Below are 27,212 nucleotides of genomic sequence, written 5' to 3' on the forward strand. Positions count from 1 at the left end.
GTGTCTAACTTATGGCTCAATGGTATGAAATTGCCTTAGCTTGTTTCATGTGGTCAGTAGTACAGACAGCAATTCTATGCATAATTTCACCAAGCAGACATTCACATTCGGCATTCTCTAAACAATAGAAACCAAATTGTTTCTGACCACTGCAAGGAATGTGGCTTCTCAGTGTCAAAACAGAAGAATGTTTGTATTCCTATTAATAAAACTCGTTCTACAACTTTTTAAAACTGAGCTTGGTATCTGAATGAAATTTAAAGAGAAACTAAGTTTCCAGTGATATTGGTCTTGAAACGGTAAAGAGAACAAACATTATCCCAAAATTATACCACAGAAAGAAAATTCTGTCAAGTGTAAGGTCAGTGGCTAACAAGATTAGCACCATCCTTGATTTCATCATAGATGAAGATAAACAACAGTTGGCTGGATAATTCAGTTATACCTTTGTTAGCTCAGCTACTTTGTTCAGCATGGACCAAGGGAATGGTATAACAGTTTTATTTACATCTGACTTCATATGTAACATGCTCCACCTCCAAAGATCGATCTGTTAGCTTCATGTTTGCTTTTCCGTACAATTCATGGGGTTAGGTCTTATGCCTAGGACCCTACCAAATTCACAGTCCATTTTAGTCAATTTCACGGTCATAGGATTTTAAAAATAAGAAATTTAATGATTTCAGCTATTTAAATCTGAAATTTCTTGGTGTTGTAATTGTAGCGGTCTTGACACAAAAAGGAGTTGTGTGTGTGTGTGTGGGGGCGGGGGGGGTCACAAGGTTATGTAGGGGAGTTGCGTTACTGCTACCCTTACCTCTGTGCTGCTGCTGCTGGTGGCAGCCCTGCCTTCAGAGCTGGGTGGCTGGAGGGCGGCAGCTGCTGGCCGAGAGCCCAGCTCTGAAGGCTGTGCTGCTGGTGTGGCAGCGGCTCTGAAGTAAGGATGGCACGGTCTGGTATTGCCACCCTTACTTCTGTGCTGCTGGCTGTAGAGCTGGGTCCTCAGTCAGCAGCTGCCACTCTCCAGCCACCCAACTCTGAAGGCAGGGCTGCCACCAGCAGCAGCAGCACAGAGGTAAGGGTAGCAGTAACGCAACTCCCCTACATAACCTTGTGACCCCCCTCCCTGCAACTCCCTTTTAGGTCAGGACTCCCAATTTGAGAAACGCTGGTCTCCCCCATGAAATCTGTATAGTATAGGGTAAAAGCACACAAAAAACCAGATTTACGCGAGGAGACCAGATTTCACCGTCCGTGATGCTTTTTTCATGGCCGTGAATTTGGTAGGGCCCTACTTATGCCTGTAGGGTTTGGATCCTGGCTAACTGAGAAACTGCCTCTCTCCTTCTGTGCCATCACAACGCTTAAGATTAACTGAGGTACTTTTTCTAGATACTAGATGCAGAGCAATCTCAGTGGAGGGTTCTTGCCTCTGGAATTCATTTAATCCATCGTGAATCTTTTGATCTTTCTAGTATGGTATAAGTCTCATCCACTTAGTCATTTGCTGGAGGAAAAGGGAGCTCGTATAGGGAATTGAACTCATTTGGGGACTGAGTTTATTTACATAACACTTTCAATAAGCATTGTGCACTGTTGTAACTGTGCTCAGAATCTATTGGGAGGTGCATTTTATAATTGGGGAAATGGGAAAAATGGAAAGTCATAAGTCAAAACAGAAGAACAATGGATTTGTTGTTCTTGATAATAGAGAATTCTTTACCTAAGAAACGTGACATGAGGATTGCAGTTGCAGGATGCTCATGGAACAGCCATAACATCAAGTTCCAAAAGATTTATGGACAGGTTTCCAGTCTTTCCCTGCTGTTACTGCAATATTATTGTCGTATGAAAATATGGAAAAGTCAGGAGAGATTTAAGCTAAAATAGCACATGGTAATTAATGATTTATGAAGATAGAAATAACTTTACAAAAATTCAGTTCATGCTTAGGTGACCTGGTAACTGCATAATCGTAATTCTCTGTCTGCCAAATGTAAACTTCTTGACAGTAAGCTGTCTAAATTGGATAGTCTCTCAGGGCCCCAGTTTCTGTAGGATGTTGAACACAGAGGCTCTCAAGTTGGTAGAACTCAGCACCTACAGAACCTCATCCTGACTTACATAATACAAATCTCTCCCCTCCTTATGTCATGAATCCACAGGATCTGTGCTATGGCCCAACTTTTAAACAGTCCCCATTCAATGTGCTAGACCCCGAAGGCGTCCCACTGTTCCTAAAAGATAGGCCACATGGCCTCAATGCCTCTGAGGGCTTGACTACACTTGCAAGTTAAAGCGCATTAAATCAGCCCCGGGCGTCCTAAATCCTGAGGTGTCCACACTGGCAAGGCACGTAGAGCGCCTAGACTCTGCAGCTGGAGCGCTCCTGGTAATCCACCTCCACGAGAAGCATAGAACTTGCTGCGCCCTGGCTGAAACGCCCGGGAGTCACTGTGGACGACGTGTTGCATTACTGCACTGTGAGTGGCCTCCGGAAACGTCCCATAATCCCCTGAAGTCAAGTGGCCATTCTTGTCATTGTTTTGAACTCGGCTGCAGGCATGGGGATATCCCCTTTCAAAGCTTATCTGCTCCAGGACAAAGCAAACCATTACTGTGAAATGCTGCTGCTGCGAGTGTGTGTGAGAGAGAGAGGCGGGGGAGGGGGTGTCTGCTGCTCTCTGAATTTACAAGACAGCATGCTGACACACTCTCTGCCCCCCAAAACACACTGTCCCCCCACATACACACAACATATTCCCTGTCACACTCCACACCCTCCCCCCATTTGAAAAGCACACTGCAGCCACTTGCATGCTGGGATAGCTACCACAATGCACTGCTCTCTGTGGTGTTACAAGAGCTGCTAATGTGGCCACGCCAGTGTGCTTGCAGCTGCCAGAGTAAACACACGGCAGCATTTTCCCTGCTGCGGTCTCTGAAGGGTGGTTTAACTCCCAGCGCTCTACATCTGCAAGTGTAGCCAAGCCCTGAGACTCAGCCACGGGGCTCCAGCACTCCTGCTTCTCACTGTGAGCTCTGTCCAGCAAGTCCAACTGGGAAGGATTCTTGTTCAGAGACTTGCACCCTCTTCAGGGATCAGTGCACCTCTGCAAGCATTTGCAGTGACACCAGGCAGCCTTTTCAAAACAGACTAGGGTTTATCAGTCAACTGGAATGCAGCATTGGGAAGTTCTTAGTTGGCATAAAGAAGCAAAGGTTAAGGCAGTAGCCCACACCAGGGCTCTCTTGAGCCATTCTGCTATAGGAACCATCAGGGTTTCTTTTCTCTGTCTTTTTCCATTCTCAATCCCAGGCAGGAGCTTCCTGTGTCTCTGTGAGCTCAGCTCTTAACGCAGACATCTGACACCTTTTGGGCTATTGTCCTCCTGCTGGGGAGCCCTGCTGAGTTCCCATGTTCCACCTGCTGGAGCTTCCCACTGTTAGGTGTCAGATGTTCAGTAGCTGAGGCTCCTGTTGTCTTTCTGGATCCTTCCTTGAAATGGGTTGGTTCTAGTCAGCCCCGAAGGAGCCATTCCTATCATCCCAAACACCTCATGTCTCCTGCTCTGGCACAGGAGCATTTTAACTTCTTGCACCCACTGGGTAGCAATACTAAGTCAAGAAAGTCACTGCCAGGCATAAAAATACAACAGAAAATTCACAACTTCAGTCATACGTTATCCACTGATCTGCTTTAGAACATAGGCACACACTTCCTCTTCCTGACCCCGCATAGACCAGGCTTCATGGTGACTTCCTGAGCTGAGCACGCTGAAAGGACCAGTGATGTACATAAGGGAGGGGACTGGATAACAACATGACTGCAGACAAGAGCCTTTTAAAGGCAAGTGCACTTTATCTTTAGTTAACATTTATGCCCTTTTCAAATGGTTACATCCCGGCCTAGAGAGCGAACATGCTGCTCTCCTAACACAAAGGAGGGGACGGGAATAAAGAAGCCGATTGTTTGTGTTTCTGGCCCCTGAGATGCCCATTGATTACTGTGTACATGGCAGTCCATGTAGAGCATTTGGGACGATGGTGAAGAGGCTATGCCATTGCTACTCTAGTGCAAAAATGGATTCAGTTGTAAAAGACAAAAACGGCATAAAACAAGTGGGTAGTATCCACTGACCCAAGATTAATGGTCTATAAGCAAGAAGCGAGTACATTGCTTTTGGTGTTTGCTGTGGAATTCATCTGGAATTCTTTTGGCAGCTCGGCTGACTATTTTTTCCTTAGCATGTAGCCCATGTGTGCTAGCCACGTTATTATATTTGGTGGCTTCTCTGGTGCGTATAATGTGTCTAATTTCGGCATACGTGAGGCTGACTGCAAGCACTTGGGTGATCTCATGTACAAAATCTTTAAAAAAAAAACATCTCCAACATTAGGTTTCTGTGTCTGATCCATGAAGAATTCTAGAGAGCATATTAAATTCCTTAAGATTGCACAAGCAGAAGGCAGGATTTAGCCATGATGGTCTGGAGATTAAAATTCAAAGTCAAAACGGAGATAAATTTCCAGCTCAAATACTGACTTCCTGTGTGGCCTTGGGCCAGTCACTTTATCTCTCCTTGTAACTAACAACCTCAGAGGCATGACGTCAATGAATGTTTGTAAAGCACTTTGAGATTCTTTGATGGAAAACTCGAAAGGAATGGAGTCAAAACATAGGCCCAGTGCTGCCTTCAGATTCTCTCTTGCAACTCTGTGGCAGTCAATGGAAGTACAGAGGTTCATATCTGAAAACAGAAATGAACCCACTAAGTTTACTGCTCTGTTTTAATTGGGTCAAAGTCTCTTATCGTTGATTTCAGTATGGATGCACCATTTTAACTGAGAAACTAATTTGGTCCCCCGGGCCTGATGCTGTGTGATACTGAGCACTGGTACTGATCGGAGGTTAATGGGAGGTGAGGCTGCTCAGCCCCACACCAGGGGCATGAAGTTCCTTTTTTAGATTGCACCTTGGGCCTCTAACATTATACTTCCGCTGAATTTTTGAAGGGATGTATAAGGAAGAAACCCTTACGTTATTGGCGAGGGAATATTTAAATAATGAAGAAGTGATTGTAATGCTAAGGCCCTGATTCAGGAAAGCACTTAAGAATGTGCTTAGGTCCCACTGAAGTATGTGCTAAAATGTTTTACTGAACTGGGGCTATGTTCTCTCCTCTCTCATGTTTAATATTGGGCCAGATCTCTAGACAGGTAAAATTCCAGATGACTTCTCTTACTGTTTGTCCCAGACAATTTGCTATTGAAATAATGTTGCACAGGGAAGTCTCTAGATTAGATTTGTATCAAAGATTTTTTCCTTTTTTTTTAATGGAAAATTAGATCTGGTGCATGTTATGATCCTCGTGTCTAGAATAGTATTATCTGACCAGAGTCAGGGTTTGGGGCTAATTTGGAACAAATGCCTCTCACCCTGCTGGGTTTTTTTTTCTCAAAGCATGAAGGTTACCTTCAGAGCACACACAGATCATTGTCCCTCTTCTCATTTACGATTCCATAAAACATTATTTATTTTACATATGGATTAACTCCTTATCAGATAATTTTCTCAGGGACATTAGAGCACATCATAAAGGAAACCGTTGCTTGGTAGTATATTTTTGGTAAGGTTATTTACCATAGTAACTCAGTTGCTAAGTTAAGTTGTAAAGCATATGACACAGCTGTTGTCTTTTCTTAATGTCTTCACAGCGGCCATAAACCTTCTACAATCTCTGCTAGAGCCAGATCCTGCAAAGAGACCAAACATCCAGCAAGCTTTAGCAAATCGTTGGCTTAATGAGAATTACCCTGGGAAAGCACCGCATAATGTCACGTATCCAAACAGGTATTTTAATTAATACAATACTTTGCAAATGTGAGAACACATTAAACCATTAGAGTCTTGATCCTGGATACTCTTACTCAGATAACAAAGTCCCATTGAACTCACTGGGATTACATACATGAGTAAGGACTGCTTATGCTTATTTCAGGACTGGGCCTGAAATAAATGGGAGATGTTACCAGTTTTGAGAGAGTTCTTAGTGCAAAAGTCAAAATGACTTCCTTAAACTAGCAGAGAGATGCCATACTGCTCCATGGTGACCCAGGATCAAGACCACATACTTATTGACTCCTGGAGCTTCTCAGAATTGATGGGGGCAGCACATTGTACATCAGTCTTGGGCACCCCTTTGTTTGCCGTTGGAGTGATATTACTGTGTCATTGGAAGTTACTGCCTTTCTAAAACTCCAGCTTAGATTCTGTGTGATAAATACAACGTTATTATGGTAACCGTTATGGGAAGGATCAGAGTTAGATGAACCTGCTTAGATGAGTATTGACCTTGAACACCTCAACAGACACAGAGACATATGACCAGGTTCAGGTGGATGACAGATCTCATGGCTAAGTGTGTATGCAGCTGAGGGGAAAAAGTGCTATTTTTGGTACACTTAGGGCTAGATCCACCAAGGGATTTAGGTGCTTAAATGTCACTTTCGGCACCTAAGTCCAAAATTTACATCCTCAAAACCCTGGCCGCTTACACTGTTGGCACCTAAGTTTTGGCCAGTGAACATGTGCAGTGCCAGCTACATCCTGACACTGCTGAGTTGCTCGGTGTCTAGCTCACACCTAATCCATACTGCCTGATGCAGTAGGTGTTTCCAAACGCTGTCTGTCAGATTGGGCCCCACACAAAGCATGCAATCAGAGGAGGAGTGCATGGTGTGTGCCCCGCCTCCCCTCCCCTTTGCCTTGTGCCTTATAGCTCAGTGGTTTATGTATTCACCCAGGATGTGGGAGGTCTAGATTCACATTCCTGCTCTGCCTGATATGGAATGGGGACCGGAACCCAGGTCTCCCCACTCCCTGGTGAGCTCTGGGGTGGGACTCTCTCTTGCTTAAGCTGTTCAGTTTTTGTACAATATACTTAAACATTCATTGGGCCAGACACAGACTGAGCATGATTATGTAGCTAAGTGGTTAGCTGCGCCCCTTTCTCCCCCCTGCCGCCTGCCTCCCAGAGCAGTGAGAATCGGGTTCAAGTCTTTGTTCCAAATCAGGCAGAGGGGAAGATTTGAACCTGGCTCTCTGACATTCTGTGGGAAAGAGCAGGTCTGGTTTAGGTGCCTAACTCCAGGAGAGGGATCATGGTGAGAATCCTGAGTGGAGACAGGCATATGCCACCAGCCCACAGTTAGGCACCTATCTGATTTTGAGGGGCTTGGCCACACCCTTCTTCTCAGCATTTCCTACTGGCTAGCTTCAGCAGCTCAGCGTGGTGACTTTTGTGAATTCCATTCTTAGGTGCCTAACTCTCCGCATGCATTGTACAGGAAGCCTGGGTACTTACCTTTATGTGGCAGGGCGTCTAAACCTTAGGTGTTGCAACCACGAGTCTAAATCCCCTTTGTGGATGGAACCACTAGTCAAAATGTAATAGCTTTTGTGTAATACGCAATTCAGCACCAGCTGTGGGCTTATGCCCAAGGATTGCAAGCCTAGAGTCACAAAGAAAATAGCAGCTTCTAGTTCTCGAAAAATGGGAGGATAGAATTTGAGTGAGATTGAGGTCTTTTATTCTGGAAAGAAAGTTCATAAGAGAGATCCAGTGAAACAATGAATCATTAGGCTGGCATACAGGGGAACACAGAGTTGTGGTGCAGGGAAACGTGATTGGCTACATTCATGGCTGGAATATAAAGAAGGAATATAAGAGTGGTTGGTTTACAAGGGATGTGGCAGAGAATGAGATGAATCATTATCTCAGGATTCTTGTCCTGATACCAAGTCTAATTAAGCTAAAACAAAACATACACAGCAGATTTGAGGAATCCTGGTGCATTGGACTGTGCTAAAGTATGGTACATATGAACATTTTGTGTTAAAGAAAGGGAAAATAAGTGTAAACTGAATGAGTCATTATGCTAATTAAATCACTGTCATAATGAGTCTAATCAATCTACTAAACGTGGCATCTGTTAAGCAAATGTAACTGTAACTGAGAGCTGTGTGGGTAACTTAATACTCTCACTCCTAGTCTTATCTCCACTAAAAACAACACAAAGAAGGCTTGAAATATATTTGATTTAAAACTCTTCTCCATTTGTAGATGCACTTTTATATTTATATATATTTTTAAATCCCTGGCATGCACTTGAGTTGCACTATTGGAAGTGTTCTTTCTGAGTTTGATCACAAGTGTAACTGATTATATGTTTAATTATTTAGGTGACTTGTAAAGGAAGCTGGAGTCTAATATGTTAGAGAAAAGAGCAGTGCAATGTCCTTTATTTACCAAGTGCCCACTAATCATTCTGTCTTGAAGGCAAAGGAACCTTAAATATAAGAACAAATAAAAATCAGAGTCCTGAAATACAGAGAGTAAGGTGTGGGTGGGTGGGTGTTAGAAGAAAATAAGTGCCTTTTACAGCTCTTAAAATATATACACTTCTTAAGTAAAATCAATATGGAACTTTTATGTTTTAAGGACAATTAGATGTTATCATCCGATAACGTAATAACAGTTAAAAAACAAGAAAGAATGGAAGAACTAGCTGGGAGGGGAAGTATTCTACATAGTCTAGTTTAAAAGAATATCCCTTTTTTAAAAAAATCACTCTTACAATAAATATTACAGTAGAACCTCAGAGTTACATACTAACCGGTCAACCACACACCTCATTTGGAACCTGAAGTGTGCAATCAGGCAGCAGCAGAGACAAAAAAAAAAAAAAAAGGCAAATACAGAATAGTACTGAGTTAAACATAAACTACTTAAGAAAATAAGGGAAAGCAGCATTTTAATTCTGCATAGAAAAGTTTCAAAGCTGTATTAAGTCAATGTTCAGTTGCAAACTTTTGAAAGAACAGCCATAATGTTTTGTTCAGAGTTACAAACATTACAGAGTTACGAACAACATCCATTCCCAAGGTGTTTGTAACTCTGAGGTTCTACTGTATGTACAAAATCAGTTTTTCTCATCACTTGCCTCTCTGAAAAATCAGAAAATTAGACCCGCGTGTATTTGATCCCTTTTTGTGCTGAAGTCAGTGGAGTTCCATAGTCATGTAGATTATTGCCTTTCTATTTTTGCGCTATAGTGCTTTTTTGTTCTTAACTAGCTTAGGTCCCAAACTTAACCTACCTACAAGTTGCTATATTATAGTGTGATAAGAAAAATCCTCTTGATTGTAAATGTTTAGGGCCATATTTTGCTTTCATTTAAATTGATGTAAATTTGGAGTAACACAATTAAATTCAACTTTGAAAGAGTTCCTCTGGATGTATGCCAGAGTGTGTGAGCAGGATATACACCATAGTTCTTATCCACCACTTCATCACCAACAAATCTCCACTCTCATCCCAAGCACTATTTTTATTGAACTAACAAAAAGCAATGTATTGTACTCACGGGTACCCCTTCTGTCCTTTTATGGGCGTCACTAAATGCTCCTTAGATAGGGAGTTGGTAGAAGGAGTGGATGGGGAGAGGATGTAAAACTGAGATGCAGGAGATTTCTCATAAAATAATTCTCCCTGACTTTTTACAAGCTTGCTTTTATTAAAGAAATTCTCTGACAACAATAAATACTTGGCATTTTACAGAATACTTCCAACAACAATTACCTGGGTTCTTTTTGCTATCCAGAAGACGGACTTACTTACCATACAGCAGCAGATACAGTTTGCCTATTAACTTCTTAAAAAAAAAAACCCTAAAAGCAGTCCCTTAGTACAAAATGAATTTTAATAAGCATATTGAACAAAGGGAAACGTTTGCTAGTCAAGATTTACTAGACTTGATTTTGAATATTATTTAGAGTCCTGCTATGGTCAGCCCCATCTCACATGCAGTAACGGCTGAAAAATAGCGATGCAGGGGGTGAGATGGAGATTTTTTAAAAAGCTCATCACCCAGCAGTTCTTAGTAAGGCACTTACATAAGTGGCAAAAATAGCTATTGAGAACAAGGAATATCTTTTTTTTAAAAAACAATTATTTTTGAAAATAATGGGAGCTACTGGGTGCTGGACACACCTGGAAGTCTGATCAATTCATTTAGAAGCCTAAATGAGCTCTTTGGAAAATCTGACCTTCCAATGCAATGTAAAAGGCACTGTTATAACTGCACAAGGCTATTGCTATCCCTTCCTCATCTCAGATAAGTCCATTATTGAGAGCGTGCACAAACACACACATATTTTATGTATAACTTAGCTTTATATAATACCTTCCACCTCAAAGCACTTCTACAAATTTAACAAACTGCTATAGAAATGTTACATATAGCTCACTTCACCTACAATTGAAATACACTGATCTGTGGGATGAAACACTCTAGCTAGCTACTTAATGCAAGGAGAAACACCCAAGCAACAGTTAACAATAGCAGATGAAGATGTATCGAATCTAATGGAAAGAACAGAAACATATAGGTAAGCAGAATGTAGGTAGCTGAGTTGGATTTTAGCTCTTCTCCTCCAAAAGAAGCCAGGGGATGTTTAATGACTACAGTGGTCAAGACCTTGGGTTTTATGTCTTAATCAAAATGTGGCATCTGCAGCACTGCAGTGCCTCTTAGCACCATGCTGGGCCATTGGTTCACTATTGACTCAGAGGAAAGAATGCCATGTATTTAATGATCAATGTCCCTTCCTGCAGCACATACTGTAGCTGTTCCTTGGCAGTCTACCATCCAAGTAGTAACTAGCCTTGACCTTTTTTAGTTTGTCAGATCTGAATGGAACACAGCATAGGGTGGTAGGGCTGAAAGCCACATAGAAAACTGCACCCAAAATCTTCGAGTACAGAGGGTATTCTGAGTTAAGTATCAGAAGGTATTCTTTATTGCTAAAATAATTTTTGGCTGCTTTTTGAACTAGAGCTACCTTCACAAGAACGTAAGGCTAGTCGTGTTTGCATTACTTAGCTATATAATGGCCTTCAGATCTCTAGTGCATACTCTTCAGGTGTCCTCATTGCTAACAAGTATTCTAATGTCTCATCTGGAGGGTTGTAAGAATAATTTGTTCGGTCTCTCTTTGTGTAGAATTCACCTAGAAGACCTCAGCCAAAGTGTGCTGCTCCATATGACTGAAAAGCTGGGCTACAAGAACAGCGATGTGATCAACACTGTCCTCTCTAATCGGGCAAGCAACACTCTCGCCATCTACTTTCTACTTAATAAGAAACTAGAGCGCTATTTGACAGGCCTGAGAGTAAGTATTGCTTGATACTGATTCCTTAAGACAACAACAACAATAATAATAATAAATATAAAAAGAGTGCTGTAATATACAAAAATTTTCCCACACACTGACATTTGATTCTGAGTCTTTAACTTAGTGAAGTGTAGCCCCTTGAGATTCACTGTTCATATAACATTAGTTGTGAAAGGGAGATAATGCTGGTAAATAGATAACATTAATTCAGATCAGAGTTCCCATGCATGGGAAATAATTGCTTGTAGGTTGTATGTACATGGTTTCCAAATGTAGGCATTGGACAAAGAGGCTCCTGGGAAGGCTTTTGGCTTACAGAAACAAAGTCCTTGCCATGTAAGGCTTTATTTTTGTCCTAGAGTTGTGTCGGGTTTATGCTCTTTAGATATAATTCTTCTGTTATTAAGAAACATCCATTAACGTAATGTGATTCTTGGCAGGAGAGGTGGGGACAGTTGAATACCCATTAAAATATGTTTGTTTGTTGTGAAGTGAAAACTTCAAGATAAAAGTTGTACTTAAAAATAATACGTATGTAGATTTTGTTGATTAGTTTTTGACCCTCTTGGCCCATGGCACAAAGCATTAATACCTAATAGCTCTTGCATAAGACCTTGGGTCAAAAATCCTGTTGTCCAATTTGCATTGCAGGTTTTTTGCAGTGTAAATTGTTATTGCATATTCTGCATTCAGTTTCTGCACAAACCTCCCCTTGGCTTCAATAGATGTCTACACTGGGGATGAGAGGAGCAATAGGTAACTTAAGAGACTGACAGTGCAGTTGCAGCCCCAGGGTCTCCCTCACATAAGTTATAACTAGGGTTGTGTGAAATTTGGCAGTTTCACTTTGCAAGGGTTCTTGCAAACACTTTTCTTTGTTCTTTGGTGTCAGCCTCCTTAGGGTCACCTCTACTTCTCCAGCTCCCCCTCACCCCCCGCACTGCCCCCCTCCCATATTTGACTTTGAGATTTGGATTCGAAGCAAAGGGCCATTGAAACCAGCAAGTTTCTCCTGTTTTCACATCAAAACAATGCAAAACTCTGTAGTCCACATAGTTGTGATTTGAGCCCATAACAGTGGGAAAGCATGCACTAGAGTAGCCATCTTAACGCTTTTCGTTGAACGAGTACAGTCTGTGCACTCTTTTATGCTGGGTAAGGAGGGGGGGAGCCATCACCCTGCCCCTACCCCACCTCACCTAAGCTCACTCCTCCCTGCCTGCTTAAGGGAGCTTAGCACTGCCAGCACTGATAGTTTAGTGCTCTCTACTCACATAATGGGTGGCCCCTGCACAAGTGTATGGGGCCTGCAAGGGGCCAAGACGCCTAGTACTCTGTCTTCCCTTGGCATCTGTGCATAGCGAGGCACAATCTGGGTCTGAGATGTAAATAGTGAGGAAGCTGTAAGCATCTACAAGGTTGCTTATAAGGTTCAGGGTTTTATGGGTTTTTCCTTTCAGTTTATTAGTTTCTGTTTTATCTCAGAGGGATTCCATGTCTGATGAATGACCATGGATTCTTCACTCCTCCTCAGAGCATAGTTATATTAGAAAGGCCATTCAGATGTTTTAATAATGATGTCTCGCTGGTCATTTGCGGATCAGCATGAATGATATTTAAATATAATGGGCCAAATCCATCATTGCCATAAGCCAGTGCAACTCTGTTGAAAGCCAGAGTGAATTTGGCCAAGCAGGTTGTAGTTTATCAGTTTCGTTGACTCTAATTATCTCGCATTATTTTTTCCCCTCTTCAACAGAAGTCAGATGTCCATGATAATGTTTGCTACAGGAACCAGCTATACCAGATAGAAAAATACAAGGTGAACCAAGATGCCTATGAGGTAGAGCTTTTTATGATGACACTTTGATACCGGACTGAATTTAAGAATTTCCCACTGATTGTGAATAAAATTGATGGGTTTCTGGCTCTGGGGGGAAAACAGAAATAATTCCAAGCCCAGAGAAATAGGGAAACTTGCTTACAAGAGAGAAAGTTACCAAACGACTCATTTCAAAAGAATTGCCAGGGAGGTTTGGGCATCTTCATTAAAAAAAGAAGTGACTGATCTGCTTGCACAGAACAAATGGACAGAAAGGTCAGAATAATACCACCAACATGTAAGCCTAAATGTGAATCTCGGTGACAGTGAAGAATATAAGTTAGGGATGTGAATGTTCTAGACAGCGAATTCCACTTGTCCATTCAGGTATTCTGAACCCCTCAATTTGACTTTGAGAACATTCCCAACACTGATGAGTTCATAATAACTGCTAGTCACTAAAGCTATTGTGTTCCTCCTCAGATATATTCTGCTGTAATACAGGCTGCATGGGGCTGTATGAAATTTTCTTAGGGATATAAAAAAAAAAACACCTTAGCGCCTCTACAACATCTTCTAGCTGATTCTGTCCAAACACTCAGGGCCTGCTCCAGGCACCAGCTGGGGTGCTTGGGGTGGCCACTTCGGAGAGGGGTGGCACATCCAGCTGTTCAGCGGCAATTTGGCGGACGGTCCCTCACTCCTCCTCCGAGTGAAGGACCTCCCACCGAATTGCCGCTGCAGATCGCGATCGTAATCGCGGCTTTTTGTTTGTTTGTTTGTTTTCTTTGTTTGTCTGCTTGGGGCGGCAAAAACCCTGGAGCCGGCCCTGCAAGCACTTCACAAGAATTTATAAATTAAGCCTCACAATATTTATGAGGGCTAGTCTCCCACTCCAAGATACAAGTAGCGCCCATTGAAGGCGATCAGTGTTGCATGTATCTTGCTGAGGAAGAATAGAGCTCTCTGGGATGTAGGAGTATTATCATCCCCATTGTACAAATAGGAAGGCAAAGAACCAAGGACTTAAGTAACTTGCCCCAGTTGACAGCCTTCACTGCATTTGAGCAATGTAACTCAAAAATTAGACAGCATTCAGCCCAGTTTCATTGACAGGCTGTGAGCAGAGCTGTTTGAAAAATGGGTATTTTTCCCTATGAAAAATTTTGGTGAAGATTTTTTTTCTTCAAGTTTTTCAAGACTTGATTAAAAAAAAAAACTAGAAAACTTGTCGTTTTAGGCAAGCAAAAGCCAAAAAATATCATCCCAAACCCACAACATATTGGGTTTTGCATCAATGTTTAATTAACATTTAGGAGAAGTGTTTCAGGCAGGGCCGGCCCTACATGTTTGGTTGCCCACGGTAGAAAACTGTGATGTTCATCACTTCATTCTGCACACCCCTCTCCACCCCCGCAAAAAAAAACAAGCAAAAGGAAAAAGACAACAAATGGGGATTTGGCACTCCTGGATGTTGACTGCCTGGATCACCCGCCCCTCAGGCCAGTCCTGGTTTCACAGGAATACTGCTAGCCTGTTATATGCCCAGTCCTACTATCCAGATTTCAGTGAGAGCTCTGTGTAAGAAATGCCTCTCTGGGCCTATCATTGCACACCATTGGCTTTGATGATTATTTATTGTTTGTATTACTGTAGTGCCTAGAATCCCGAGTCACATCACTGTGCTAGGCACTGTACAAATGTTCTCTGCCCTCAAGAACTGTGCTTCATCCTCAGACCTAAGAGTGTAAAAAAACACTACTGGTAAAAGCCATTCTGGTGTTATTGTGTTCTGCAATCTGCTAGTACTGTTCTGTCTGGAGATAGAAGACATGGGTCATGTAAATTAGGATGCTGACTGATGGGGAGTGCCTATACTCAATGGTTCCCTCTCAGTGGTCACAAAGATATTTTTCCATTCATTAGATAGAAGGTGTTGCCTGTCTCCATCCTTTTTGCCGGGGTTTTAAAGGAATCCACTCCAGATATCAGGGTCCCTTTGATTTTAGGATTCCCTTTTCCTTTCCTTTGTTTGCCGAAGGGAGGAATTACAGTGATGCAAGCATTATTCAGGTTTCATCTAACAACCATAAGATAAATGACAGTATTCCCAAAATATTATCTCTTTCTAAATCTGATTTTCAGAGTTATAATGGTGGTGGTCACTGTATTATTTAAAATGGTTTCCAAATCCAAAATTACATGGGCACATTTATATTGTGTCTGGTTTTGTTTGTTTTTAAAAAAAATGCATTTACCAATTTAATAGACAAGTTGAATTGCAAGCCAGATGGAAGTATCAGGGCAAAGCACGTGCTGCATTTTATTTATATAAAGAGCACATACTTTATTTAAAACATATCATCTGTGGATAGATTGATCAAATATATTTCAAGATATGCCTGAGGGCTCTTTAGAACCAAATTCTTCCCTGTATACACCTGGGTTCCCAGTACAATCACTGGGAGCCACTTATGTGTTTCTGAGATGTGAATTTAGCTGTTAGCTTATTGTTTACATGTGTGTATTGTGTGTATGTATATGTATAATAATGTATGGTATAAGAACATACACTTGTATTTCTACACAAGTGAAATAAAACTTATTTGGCAAATAGTGCAATGATAGAAACACACAGATTGTTTTGGTGTTAGTTTTAAAATGAAGTACAGTTGCTTCTGCAGCCCTAAAAGCCAATTGCAACCAGAGAATTGATGTATGACTTCTATAAGAAAAATTAAGAACTAATGACATTGCTACCATGATTGCATATTTTGGCAGTATACGTTCTTATGGCTAAGGGGTTGCTGCTTATTCCTCTGAAGTCTGGTCTGCAGACAGATTTTGTTGTATATCAGTATAACTATTTTGGTTAGGTGCATGATTTTTTTTTTTTTTTTTAACTGGAATAGCTATACTGGTACAGCCAGTAGTGTGGATGCAGTTATACTGATATAGCTTCTTCACCTTCCCACATAGGAATAACTTAATATGCCTCTATACCAGTATAGCTGTGTCCACACTAGGTGGGCTGTATCGCATTTACAATACCAGGATAGTTAAAACAGTACAGCTTTTGTTTGTGGGCAAGCCCTATGATATTGTTTTGAAGGTGGACATGAAAGCCTTCTTCTCTCCCTTCTTAAACTAAATTTAAAAATAATCACTAGCTTATAACTAAACCTGTTTCTATAAGGACTCTTAACAAATGCTTCATGATGGAGACATCCTTTGGGTGTCTTTTCAGATTCTTTGGGAAATATCCAGTGTCCGTCCCCTTATTCACTCAAGAAGGAAAGGTTTACTTACAAACTAATCCTTATTAGGCTATTCGGGATCTCCCAATTTGACTGTGTTCTTCCACCACTGCGGCAAGTATGAGCATCCCTCTCAGTCTGCCTTTCAGCGCCAAAGAGAAACATGGGAGCACTAGTCCCTAGATAAATGATGTAGCTGTGTTGCCATGGAGATGCCATACAGACGTCTCCTAAGGTTCTGCAGCACCTGGCTGAAATTCTTCCACATCATTTTAGCAGCAATGTAAAAAATGCAAATGCAAGTGACTGTGGCCAGAGTGGTTGTGGCTCGTAGTGCCCAATATTGCTAGTGAGGAAGGATTGCACTAGGGCTGTAGCTGTTAGCATGGCAAGCCCCCTTTTCCATAGGGCTCATTGAAGGGGGAAGTTAGCAGCAAGCTCTGCAGTGGTGTCGCTATGAGTGCTGTGAACTGGTGTGCAAAGAGTTCCAAGATACAGGTTCCCTACCCGCACAGGGTAATTTAAAGACTTGTTTCATATTTATATTTAGCAGAGGTGTGTAGGCAAGCAAGAAGGGGTGTTGGGAGGACTCAGGGGATTGGGAACAGTAGTGCTAAAATAAGGGTGCCCCATGTACAGGATCCATGGAGGCTGGAATGGTTGTGATGCTCCCCATGCAAAGTAGCTGCCGCAGTCAGATTCAGGTTTGGAGGGAGCTGAAGGAATTCTAGCACAGAGAGATAGTGGTGTGGTCCTATCATAACAATAGACAAAGCCAATATAAACACCAGTTATCTTCTTTTTAAATCTATTGCCGGGATTAGGGGAGATTTTGGGGTTGAGGTCAGGACAGGAAATAGCATAGAATGAGGTAATGCCAAATATTCCCAAGTATACTGGTACAGCTCTTTCATTGTGTGAGCTGGATGTATACAGTATGTTGAAGGCTGAACATTTATAGCTCCTCTGAAGAAAATCTTCCTTTCCTTTTCAAAATATAATGGCATTTGGCACCTTAGGACTCAGGTTTTTTCTTTTTCTTTTTAGAGGAAATAGTCCTAATAAATTTTAAAAATAATTAAAAGACTATTTCCAGCATGTAGCCAGGGTGAAGTAACTCACTGATAACACAGGATGTGTGGATTTCCTTTTCACATGGATACTTCAGTCTGTACAAGACAGCTGTGTTACTGCTCCATGAAAATGTTACAGCAGCATAAACGTAATATAATATCAGGGTCACTTGGAACATATTTCAGAGTAGGGCAGAGTTCTGGTTTAGCTCTGTCTGTTGTACCACTAGACTAAAAATAATTGCCATATTGAAATGTTCTCGCTGAGGCTGTATCAACCAAAATGCAAATCCTTCCCTCAAAATACCAAATAGCTGTTGAGAGTCTTGATGGCCTTTTTGTGTTGATATTTCGCCATCTGGTCCTCTCCTCACAAGTACCTTTAAAAAAATGCTTCTGAAAGAACCCCAGTTTCTGGTGGGCTTGGCATCATATTTGCAGAGCCTCATGTAACTATTCAACGTGATGTGCAGGGAATTAACGGCACAACTCCCATTGACTTTATTTTTATGATCTATTATTTATATAGTGCCATGTGTGTGCATGGTATTTTGCAGACATGCAAGAAGGCTGGGTGTATCTGCTTCAAAGAATTGACAGAATAGACCAAATGAGAGATGTGCAGCTAAAACCACATTCAATAGATTATCCATGTAGAAGTTAATCTGATCGTTTGCACATAGTCCACAGCCTGTGTGAAAGAGGTTTTGTTGCTCAGTAGAGATTTCCAGAGATGCTTTAGATTCTAAGGGAGATCTCTTCTCCAGCCCTAAAAACGTCTCCTTTACAGCTTTTGTAATAGGTTATAAAATCTAAAGAGTGCTGTTCTTCTGTGAGTCACTGATGCCCTTCCTCAGGAGTATTTAACCTTCCAAAGGTCAAAGGGCAGCGAGCATGGGGAAAAATTTGAGAGCTCCTTTTCATGGTCCATGGATGGCAACAATGAAGTACCTGAGCCATTGGAATGATTAAAATGGACTTTGCCCACCTATTTTCCTAATGTGTTTCCTAATGTGTTGGTCTCAATGTTCTTTGTTGTAATAGCCCCTAGAAGATTTGAAACTAACTTCTGCTTCTTCATCCGAACTGGTTTTCCTCTATTCCATGTTTGTACTGATTTGTTACTATAGGGATGGCAATGAAATGAGTGCTCAGCTGATACCATTGATTTTTTTATAACAAAATCTTAAAATGGGCCCCTTTTAGTTAATATTTTATCCATCAAAACATATATGTAAAGACTTAATAGGGAAAGAGCTCTGAAGCATTTGTTTAGAAAAAGACTTGTAGTTTCACAGGCTTTTCCGAATATAACAAAAAGGTGGCTAAACAGAGAGTTTATAGCAGCATGAAGAGCGTTGCTTTAAAAACAACACATGACTTTTTTTCCAGCACCCTCCACGCCCACCTGCCCCCCCCCCCCTGCCCCAAAAAAGAACACACAGGTCCAAAACTGGACCAGGCAAAGTCTTTCTAGGAAAAGTGTAAGATTCTTGCAGTCTAGCAACTAAATCTAAATGTGAATTGCAAATCTGGAGCCTGATTTCCAAGGTAAAATAGAATCTGCAGCTTCCACTAAAATCAAGGGAGTGGAGGTGCTCTGTGCCTTGCAGAATCAAGCCCCATGTGTTAAAAAATATGCTAATTCATTTCAATTTTAAAACCTAATTTTGAAAATTAGGGTGTTTTTACTTACCTTCTGAGTCCTAAAGCTCAGTATATGCTTCTTACCCCCCACTGTCAGCTGATATAAAATCATTTGTTTTAAGATGTATGGATCTGTCATGTTTAAAGGGCAAACCCCCAATCATGCAGTGAGTGCCAGTCAGACACACAGAGTTCATTGCAGGATTGGAGCCTACGGGCTTAATTCTCAACTCTCGTTCATCTTGTGTAGACCCCTTTCCATAACAGCTTTAAAATGTTACCAAATTTTAATTGCAGTGTTTTACATCCTGTTGGACTCATTTTTCACAGGTGTATGTGGCTATGCAGGGTGCAAGACAGTGGAGTATCAGGCCCTGAATCTGCAGGATCAGGTCCATATTCTTCAGGTCTGGGCCCAGACAGACTGTAAATGACTTGGGAGTTTAAACTTCTTTAAAGCTTCATAGCTCACCTTTTAAAATGTCAGAGGAAATACAATAAGCAGAAATCAAAGGTCTTTTTTATGTTTAAAATTAGAGGCAAATTTCAGATGTGAAAGAGCACAAATCTTGCATGTTCTTACTTCAGCAAGCTCTCCTAGGATTGAGTGGCTTCTGAAGAAAGAGCTTTTATTTTGTTTGAGTTTCTGAAAACAATTTTCACACTGCATGAGTTTTCAACATAGATGAGAGCCATGAAATCATGTTTAACAGATCAGAAGAAAATGTTACATGGAAGATTTAGTTATTTTGAGTAGTCAGATGCATTCCCGTTAAATCTTTGAATTCAGCTAGATAAGCGGTGTTTTTATTTCGTTTTTTTCTTAGGGCATGTAAACTTTCTAAAATAAACCAAACTATTTTTGTTTGTTTTATAACTTAAAGGACAAAAAGCAAAAAGAACAAGAAAAGAAAGGGGAGCTTCTCCACCGCCCAATCCCAAAGAAAATAGAGAAAAATTCACCTTCTTACAGACAGCCCTCCTCCTGCCTTATCGCACAGATACAGAACCCCAAGGCACTGCTGAAAGAGAGAAAAATCACCAAGACTGGTGTTCCTGAGAAAGGTTAGTAAAAGAGTCGTGTGTGAGTGTGTGTGTGTGTACGCTATCTACCACACGTAAAAGGAAGTTGTAAATAAGAGAGGATTGAACAGAAAAATCATGCTTTAAACACAATTCCCGAAAGACACAATGACAATTTTGGATAATCATGAACTCTTGGTTTTGTAAAAAGAACAGGAGTACTTGTGGCACCTTAGAGACTAACAGATTTATTAGAGCATAAGCTTTCGTGGACTACAGCCTACTTCTTCGGATGCATATCTTGGTTTTGTGTCTCTTCTGATTTGCCTTGTGATAGAGTTGCCACGGCTTTGTTTAAAGTCTTCCTTCCTCTACACACATAAATGTGTGCAAAATCACCTTTATTTTATACCAGCACTTTAAAAGCAACAGCACCTTCCCCAGCACCCTGCTGGTTTGGTCAGCAGATGAGTGAACCTGACAAAGAGATTTCTTTCTGCTGCCCCTGGAATGCAGTAGGAGTGGAGTAAAAGGAAGCAAGGAAAGCAACCACTGAGCCAGAGGAGGAGAGTTTTGGTAACGAAGAGCAGCTGGAGAAAACAGAGGGGAATGTTTGGGTGATGAAGGAAGGAAAACAGCCAGCCAAAAGGGGAGGGAAAACCCAAACCACAATAAACCCTGAAAACAAAAACAAAGGGAGAAAGCAAAATATGTAAGAATAGGGAGAGAGGTCAGAAAAAGTGTTAATCATGCTGGAGGGAGGCAAGCCGGGAGAAAGAATAGGGGGGGAGGGAGCACCGCAGGGTGTGACAGGACAAAGGAATTGAAGAGAAGAACATTCAATAAGGAAAATGGGATAGTGTGTATGTGGAGCAAGTACTGTGGGGGAGCGGCAGTGAGAGAAGGGAGTGAATAATGTGTTTGGGAGAAGTTAGACCTAGATGTTTGTGGAAACACACATACATTTAAACCTGTGTTTACCACATGCTTTCCAGTAATCTGACATTTTATTCATTTGATTATTTAGGTTTCGTAAAAAGAAAAAAAAGAGTCCAATAAAGGACATTATCAGGCCATGGCATTATCTGCCATAAGATATCAGTAATCCATTGGGCTGGTCAGAAATGGTACATATTTTCCATGAAAATGTTCAAAAGTAATGGCAAATTTTAATTTTGTTGAAATTTTTAATAGATTTTTTTTGCAAATAAAATGATTTTTTCCATTTGTTTTCTTTTTTTCCTTTCTCCCTTTTTCTGAAACTAAAACTAGAATGAAAATTTTCCACTCCCCAGACAAAGATTTTGACAAAAACTTTTGACCTGCTTCAGAAAGCAGATCAATCAGACAAAACCCTATCAGTGTGTCCCAGATGAAACTCAACCCAAGTAATGAACATTCACCACCCACCCACAGAACTCAGCCCTTTGCCCATACTCCTCCCTTCCTAACATTCCAAGGAAATAGATAATAAGCTTTGCAGTGTGCCCTGAAGATCGGCAGACCTGAGCTATTTCAGACTAAGGATACTTTAAAGCCATGGGATCCCAGTCCTCTCTCTAAATCAAGGGGAATCCAGCTAAAGAGTCTCTGTGGATTGATTTTCACAAACACAACAAAAATTTGTTTTGTCTCACATTGGTTCTAGTTACAATCAATTCGGTGTGGGTAGATGCAAACATTCAGTAAAAATCAAGGAGATCTCCTGGTTGCACTGTTATTTTATTATTGGGCCAGATCATGAAAACCTTGTTCCATTTGAATTCAGTCCGTTCTCAGGCAAAATTCCCTCTGAAGTCAACAAATGAAATTCTGCTTCCAGCTATAACTGTGTAAATCTGGAATGCAGTTATTCTATATATAGACCTGTGAAACTGAGGACAGATTTTGTCCAATGGGAGTAAATACTTCAGGATTAACCTTATTATTATTACATGTATCTCTAGGCAGTCAATGGGTAAAGTGTTTAGTTCCTGCTAAGACTCATGCAATGCTCTGATAAGATTAAAAAAGAAATAAAAAGGAAATATATTTCCTAGATTTTGCTCAAAAGTTCGTGATTAATTCAAACTATTAAGATATCAGCATGTTGTTGCTTATTTCAAGCCCTCTTCTTACTGAGTCAATGCACTTGTCCTGCTACTGAGATCACTGGCAGGTAACAAACCCACAGAACAACCATGTAAGTACAAAATAAAAATCAGAGTATTAGCTCCAGGGCCGCCCCGGTGAGAGGGGGGAGGAAGAGGCAAGTGGGGCAATTTCCCCCAGGCCCCGGGCCCCACAGGGGCCCTGCGAGCCCTGGTCCGGCGGCGGTCCAGGTCTTCAGAGGCATTTCGGCAGCGGGTCCTTCAGTGCTGCCGAAGATGCAGAGCGACTGAAGGGCCCCCCACCACCGAAATGCCACCGAAGACCCAGAACGCCACCAGGTGAGTACAAGCGCCGCAGCTCCCCCGCTTTGCCCCAGGCCCCCTGAATCCTCTGGGCGGTCCTGATTAGCTCCTTGATCATTGCACTGAGTATACGCTGCAGGGCCATTTGTTTTTTATGCTGCATCCATCCTGCCGGCTAAAATTTCTGTGGAATGTGAGGTCAAACACCCTCTGCCCTAGGCCAGAGCAAGTATTAGAGAATGTTATTCACTTTTCTGATTTCTTTTCCTTTTGTCCTGTAGATTCTACTGGTGGTTTAAGCCCTTATCACGAGCCCATGGCAACCAAGACCGGTTGTGTCACTTCCTGTTCTCTGGAATATCTTGAAATCCAGCCACCTCTTCCAAGGACACCTAGACTCCTTAAGAGGCAAGATTCTCCTCAGCAAGAGTCTGCAAGCATCAGAAGTCAGACAAAGGATGCTCCTTTGATCCTAAATATTGTGCATTCCTTTGAATCTGTTGATAGAGAGGACCAAATAGACCAGATTTCCCCCTCTCACCAGTATAGAATTTTAAGTTCACCAGTGAATTTTGGTTATAAAAGCTCAAGTGAAAGGACACTGTCTCCACTTCTTCAGCCTGGAAGCGCATCTCCTGCCAAAACTCCAGTTCATGGGACTCAAGTCTCTTTCACATTTGAAGAAAAGACAAGTCCTTTGAGAGAAGAAGTCATGTCTCCTACTCAGCCAGCTTCAAATAATCTCTCCAATCCTTTGGGGAGCCCTAACTGTGTTAAAAGCAGAGGCAGATTCCCCATGATGGGGATTGGACAGATGTTACGGAAAAGGAATCAGACCATGCAGTCAACCACTGACAAGTCGCTGGAAGCAAGAATGCCTCAGTTGCAGCAAATGAATCCAGCACAAATTTCATTTAATGCACCAGATGCTGTGAACGGCCAGTGTTAATCTGACACTTTTGAAAGCCGGGATTTGCAGTGCTGCTTTCTAGGGCTTCAAATGTTATAGAAGAAGAGAAAACTGCAGGCATGTTGGTCTCCCTATATAATATATTATAGCAGCCAGCCTGGCAAATTAAAGGTCTGCTTGTAATGTTTTGATGGGTTCTCGTTACTGAAATTGAAAGAAGAGGGGCCCACTTATGCTGTTAAGAAAATTTAGCAAAGGTGACATTCATTTGGTTTGACTCTACAGTGAAATGTGTCTTAAAAGATCAACTGAAAATCTGCATAAGGAGATGCTATATTCTAGTATTACATTAAGGTTTTTAGCTTCAAAAGAAGAGCAAGCATAACAGCTTGATTCACCAGTGTTACCTGCATTAATAAACTTGCCCTTGGCTTTCTGCTGTCATGACTGCTGGTCCCAGCTAGGAACTGTGATTGAGACTACAGTTGGTCTCGTATCGTACTGACACAAGTATTGTTCATGTGGCTGAAGAAGAAGGAAAACACTAGAGATTGTATTGCTGAGACCAAGAGCTACACTTCTAATTCAAGAACAGGCTCCATCAAGAAGGAAAAGCAGATCAGTGTGAACTTGGATAACACCATGAGTTCTAGACATTCAGAGCAAGTGAAGGCTTTGATTGTCAAAGCAGATTTTACTGTTAATCTTACAAACTAGATAATAGTTGAATCTTTTTTTTTTTTTTCTTAAAGAAAATGTTCATTTTATAGGAGATGTTACGGAAAAGAAACATTGTTTTAAACTAGTTTGGTGAAATTGACATTTTCCTGCTCGACTCATAAGACAGGTCTGCAAGTGGATGATTAAAACAATAGTCAAAACTGCAACTTGGTCATTTAAACAATCCAGTCACCTCTGACTTTTGTATTTGTACTAATTCTATGGAAGACGTAATGGGAGAATTGCATTAACCTCTGTTTTAGCAAAATAGCATACATGACCGTACATGAAGGCTTCTCTGAGAGACTGCAGTAAATGTAAAAGCATTAAAAGGACACACCAGTGCCATTTCAGACTGCAAGGATGGTAATGCAGTGGGTACCAAAAATTTAGTAGTATTCTGAGCTGTGAAGATTAACTTTCCTAACAGGCAACATACTCTGCACACTGGCATTCTTTTTCTAAGTAAACAATACATCTGAATAAAGGGGGTAACATTTTTGGTTAATTTTTTTGCAAACCATTTGCTATAAAACTTAGACAGTTTAACCAAAGACTATTTTGTGGTTTGTCTATACTGTGCTTGCATATGAGTTGTGTGTACTGGACTGTTCGATAACTTTATCACTAACCCGGGTCAGTGGCAGGTAACCACCAATGATATATGTGCTTGTCCTTCCCCCAGCCCCTCCACATGTAGTCAATGGGTTCTAATGCTTTTTTAAAAGACAAAGCAGAAAAAATAGCAAAAAAAATTGGCTCACGGGATTGGTAATGAAATATGGGGACCTTCATCTCAAGATCATTTTGAATCCAACCCATATCTTCTTGGCCATAGTTATTATTTGTATTACGGAAGCACTAGAGGTCCCAGGTGACACGGGGGCCTCATGGTGTCAGATTCTGTGCAAAAGCATAGTAAGAGACATTACCTGCTCTGAAGAGCTTTTGGTCTAAATTGAAAAGACAAAGGGCGGGAGGGGAAATAGGAGCACAGAGAGGTGAAGTGACTTGCCCGTGGTCACACAGTAGGTCAGCGACAGCCATGAGAAATCTGATGCCCTGACACCCAACCCAGCACCCTGTTTTCTAGGCCACACTGCCTCCTAAGTTATTACCCCCTGTTTGATGGCCTATGTGACATGAGGTAATGGTTAGTCAAGCTACCGATGAGATAGATAGCCCTCTCCCTCAAGTAACCCCCACATTGGGAACCATTGTTGGCAATGCCAACAGAGGATCAGGACCTGAATGGGCATGGAGGAAGAAATACCTTCTTCCCTGGAGATGAGCCATTCAGGTCACAGCTAAAGTTATGTGGTAGGTCAGTATAGGGGGCCTTGTTCTGTTTGATGTACAGAGGGGTCAAGTCTCTGGGGCTGTCAGACCAGCACTAGAAAATATATAGATATATAATGTCTCCCAGATAGTTCAAACGGTATTTTCAAAAACAACTAAAAGCATTTTTACACATTTTTGGGTTTCAAACTGTCCTATATTATTTGCATCAAGCACCTGTGCATCCTCTGGGTCCATTTTACCGCTGCTATTTGTGTAAACCATCAGGTATCTTTTTAAAAAAACAACAACAACAACATACACTAAGAACATGAAAGTGCTTGCATTCAAGACCAGCATAGTGAGAAGAATCCTTTGCATGCTTCAGAGTTGTGTACCTAAATATGTTGCAAATACTAACTTGAACTATAAACTCAGGTTTCTTTGGAACCCAATAGAAGATTGGGGGAGACAGGAAAGAGAAGTGTATTTTTGTGAACTCACAGTAAATATATGTAAGTAACAGAATGAAAACAAATGTTAAATCTTTTATTATTTTATTATATTTATATAGAATATATGAGTATTACATTGGTAAGCATAAATATGTATCCAACTTAGCCAGCAGCTATTTACCATCAGTCTGCAGTGACCACAGAAGAAAGTTACAGAACTATAGTAGTGTAAATTCCAGGAGAAAAACAACGGATCCATTTTCTCATTCTTTAGAAAAGAATGTATTTGCTCTCATTATTAAATATATGTGCTTTTTAAATGAGATCTCAATGGAATGCTGATTTTGTGTGCCAGGCCACCCACCAGCATATGCACCTAAATGTTTACATTGCAAATGTCTACACTACACAAAAAATGAAGGTATCTAGATGATTATCACTTACATTAACTTCACCCATCAAAGGCTTTTGCTTTAAATCCAGCAGTTGACTGGTGTGTTCAGGCCCTGATTCAACTAAGAAGCAAATTAAGCACATGCTTAACTTGAATGACGTAGGTAGTCTTGTTGATTTAAACTTAAGCATGTGTGTAAGCACTTCTTTGCTGGATCAGCATCTGCTGTGAGCATGGAGTAATTGATGGTAAGCCAGTGGGATTACTACATACTTATGGGTATGTCTACACTACGAAATTAGTTCGAATTTATAGAAGCTGGTTTTATTGAAATCGGTTGTATACAGCCGATTGTGTGTGTCCACACAATAAAATGCTCTAGGTGCTCTAGTCGGCGGACCGCGTCCACAGTACGAGGCTAGCGTCGACTTCCGGAGCATTGCACTATGGGTAGCTATCCCACAGCTATCCCACAGTTCCCGCAGTCTCTGCCGCCCCTTGGAATTCTGGGTTGAGATCCCAATGCCCGGATGATGCAAAACAGTGTCGCGGGCGGTTCTGGGTACATGTCGTCAGGCCCCTCCCCCCTCGTCACAGCAACGGCAGACAATAGATTCGCGCCTTTTTACCTGGGTTACCTGTGCAGACAACATACCACGGCAAGCATGGAGCCCGCTCAGCTCAGCTGAGCTCACCGTCACCATATGTCCTCTGGGTGCCGGCAGACGTGGGACTGCATTGCTACACAGCAGCAGCTGCTAACTGCCTTTTGGCGGTAGACGGTGTAGCATGAGTGATAGCCGTGGGGCTGGCAGCCGTAGGGCTGCATGGCACCAGCCCCTTGCAGGCAATGGTATATTATGACTGGTACCCGTCGTTGTCATACTGGTATGGCTGTCAATCATGGCCACCTGGGCAGACATGCTACTGTTTTGATGATGACGGTTACCAGTCGTAATATACTATTTTCTGCCAATTGCTCAATATTGTCTGCTAAGCAC

At 41.5% G+C, this 27,212-nt stretch overlaps 1 protein-coding gene across 1 annotated transcript in view; it reads left to right on the forward strand.

Annotated features, from left to right (window-relative positions):
• Positions 1–24,633, forward strand: part of HUNK (hormonally up-regulated Neu-associated kinase) — an 85,712-nt gene extending 61,079 nt beyond the window's left edge. Inside the window, exons 6-10 of the mRNA XM_034793649.1 lie at positions 5,719–5,854; positions 11,068–11,236; positions 12,999–13,082; positions 19,923–20,103; positions 22,736–24,633. Of these exons, the coding sequence (XP_034649540.1) occupies positions 5,719–5,854; positions 11,068–11,236; positions 12,999–13,082; positions 19,923–20,103; positions 22,736–23,403 (1,238 nt within the window). The 3' untranslated portion in view covers positions 23,404–24,633. The remainder of the gene's footprint in view (positions 1–5,718; positions 5,855–11,067; positions 11,237–12,998; positions 13,083–19,922; positions 20,104–22,735) is intronic.
• Positions 24,634–27,212: the final 2,579 nt, after the last annotated feature.

Source organism: Trachemys scripta, chromosome 1 (assembly GCF_013100865.1).
Source record: "Trachemys scripta elegans isolate TJP31775 chromosome 1, CAS_Tse_1.0, whole genome shotgun sequence".
Taxonomy (NCBI): domain Eukaryota; kingdom Metazoa; phylum Chordata; order Testudines; family Emydidae; genus Trachemys; species Trachemys scripta.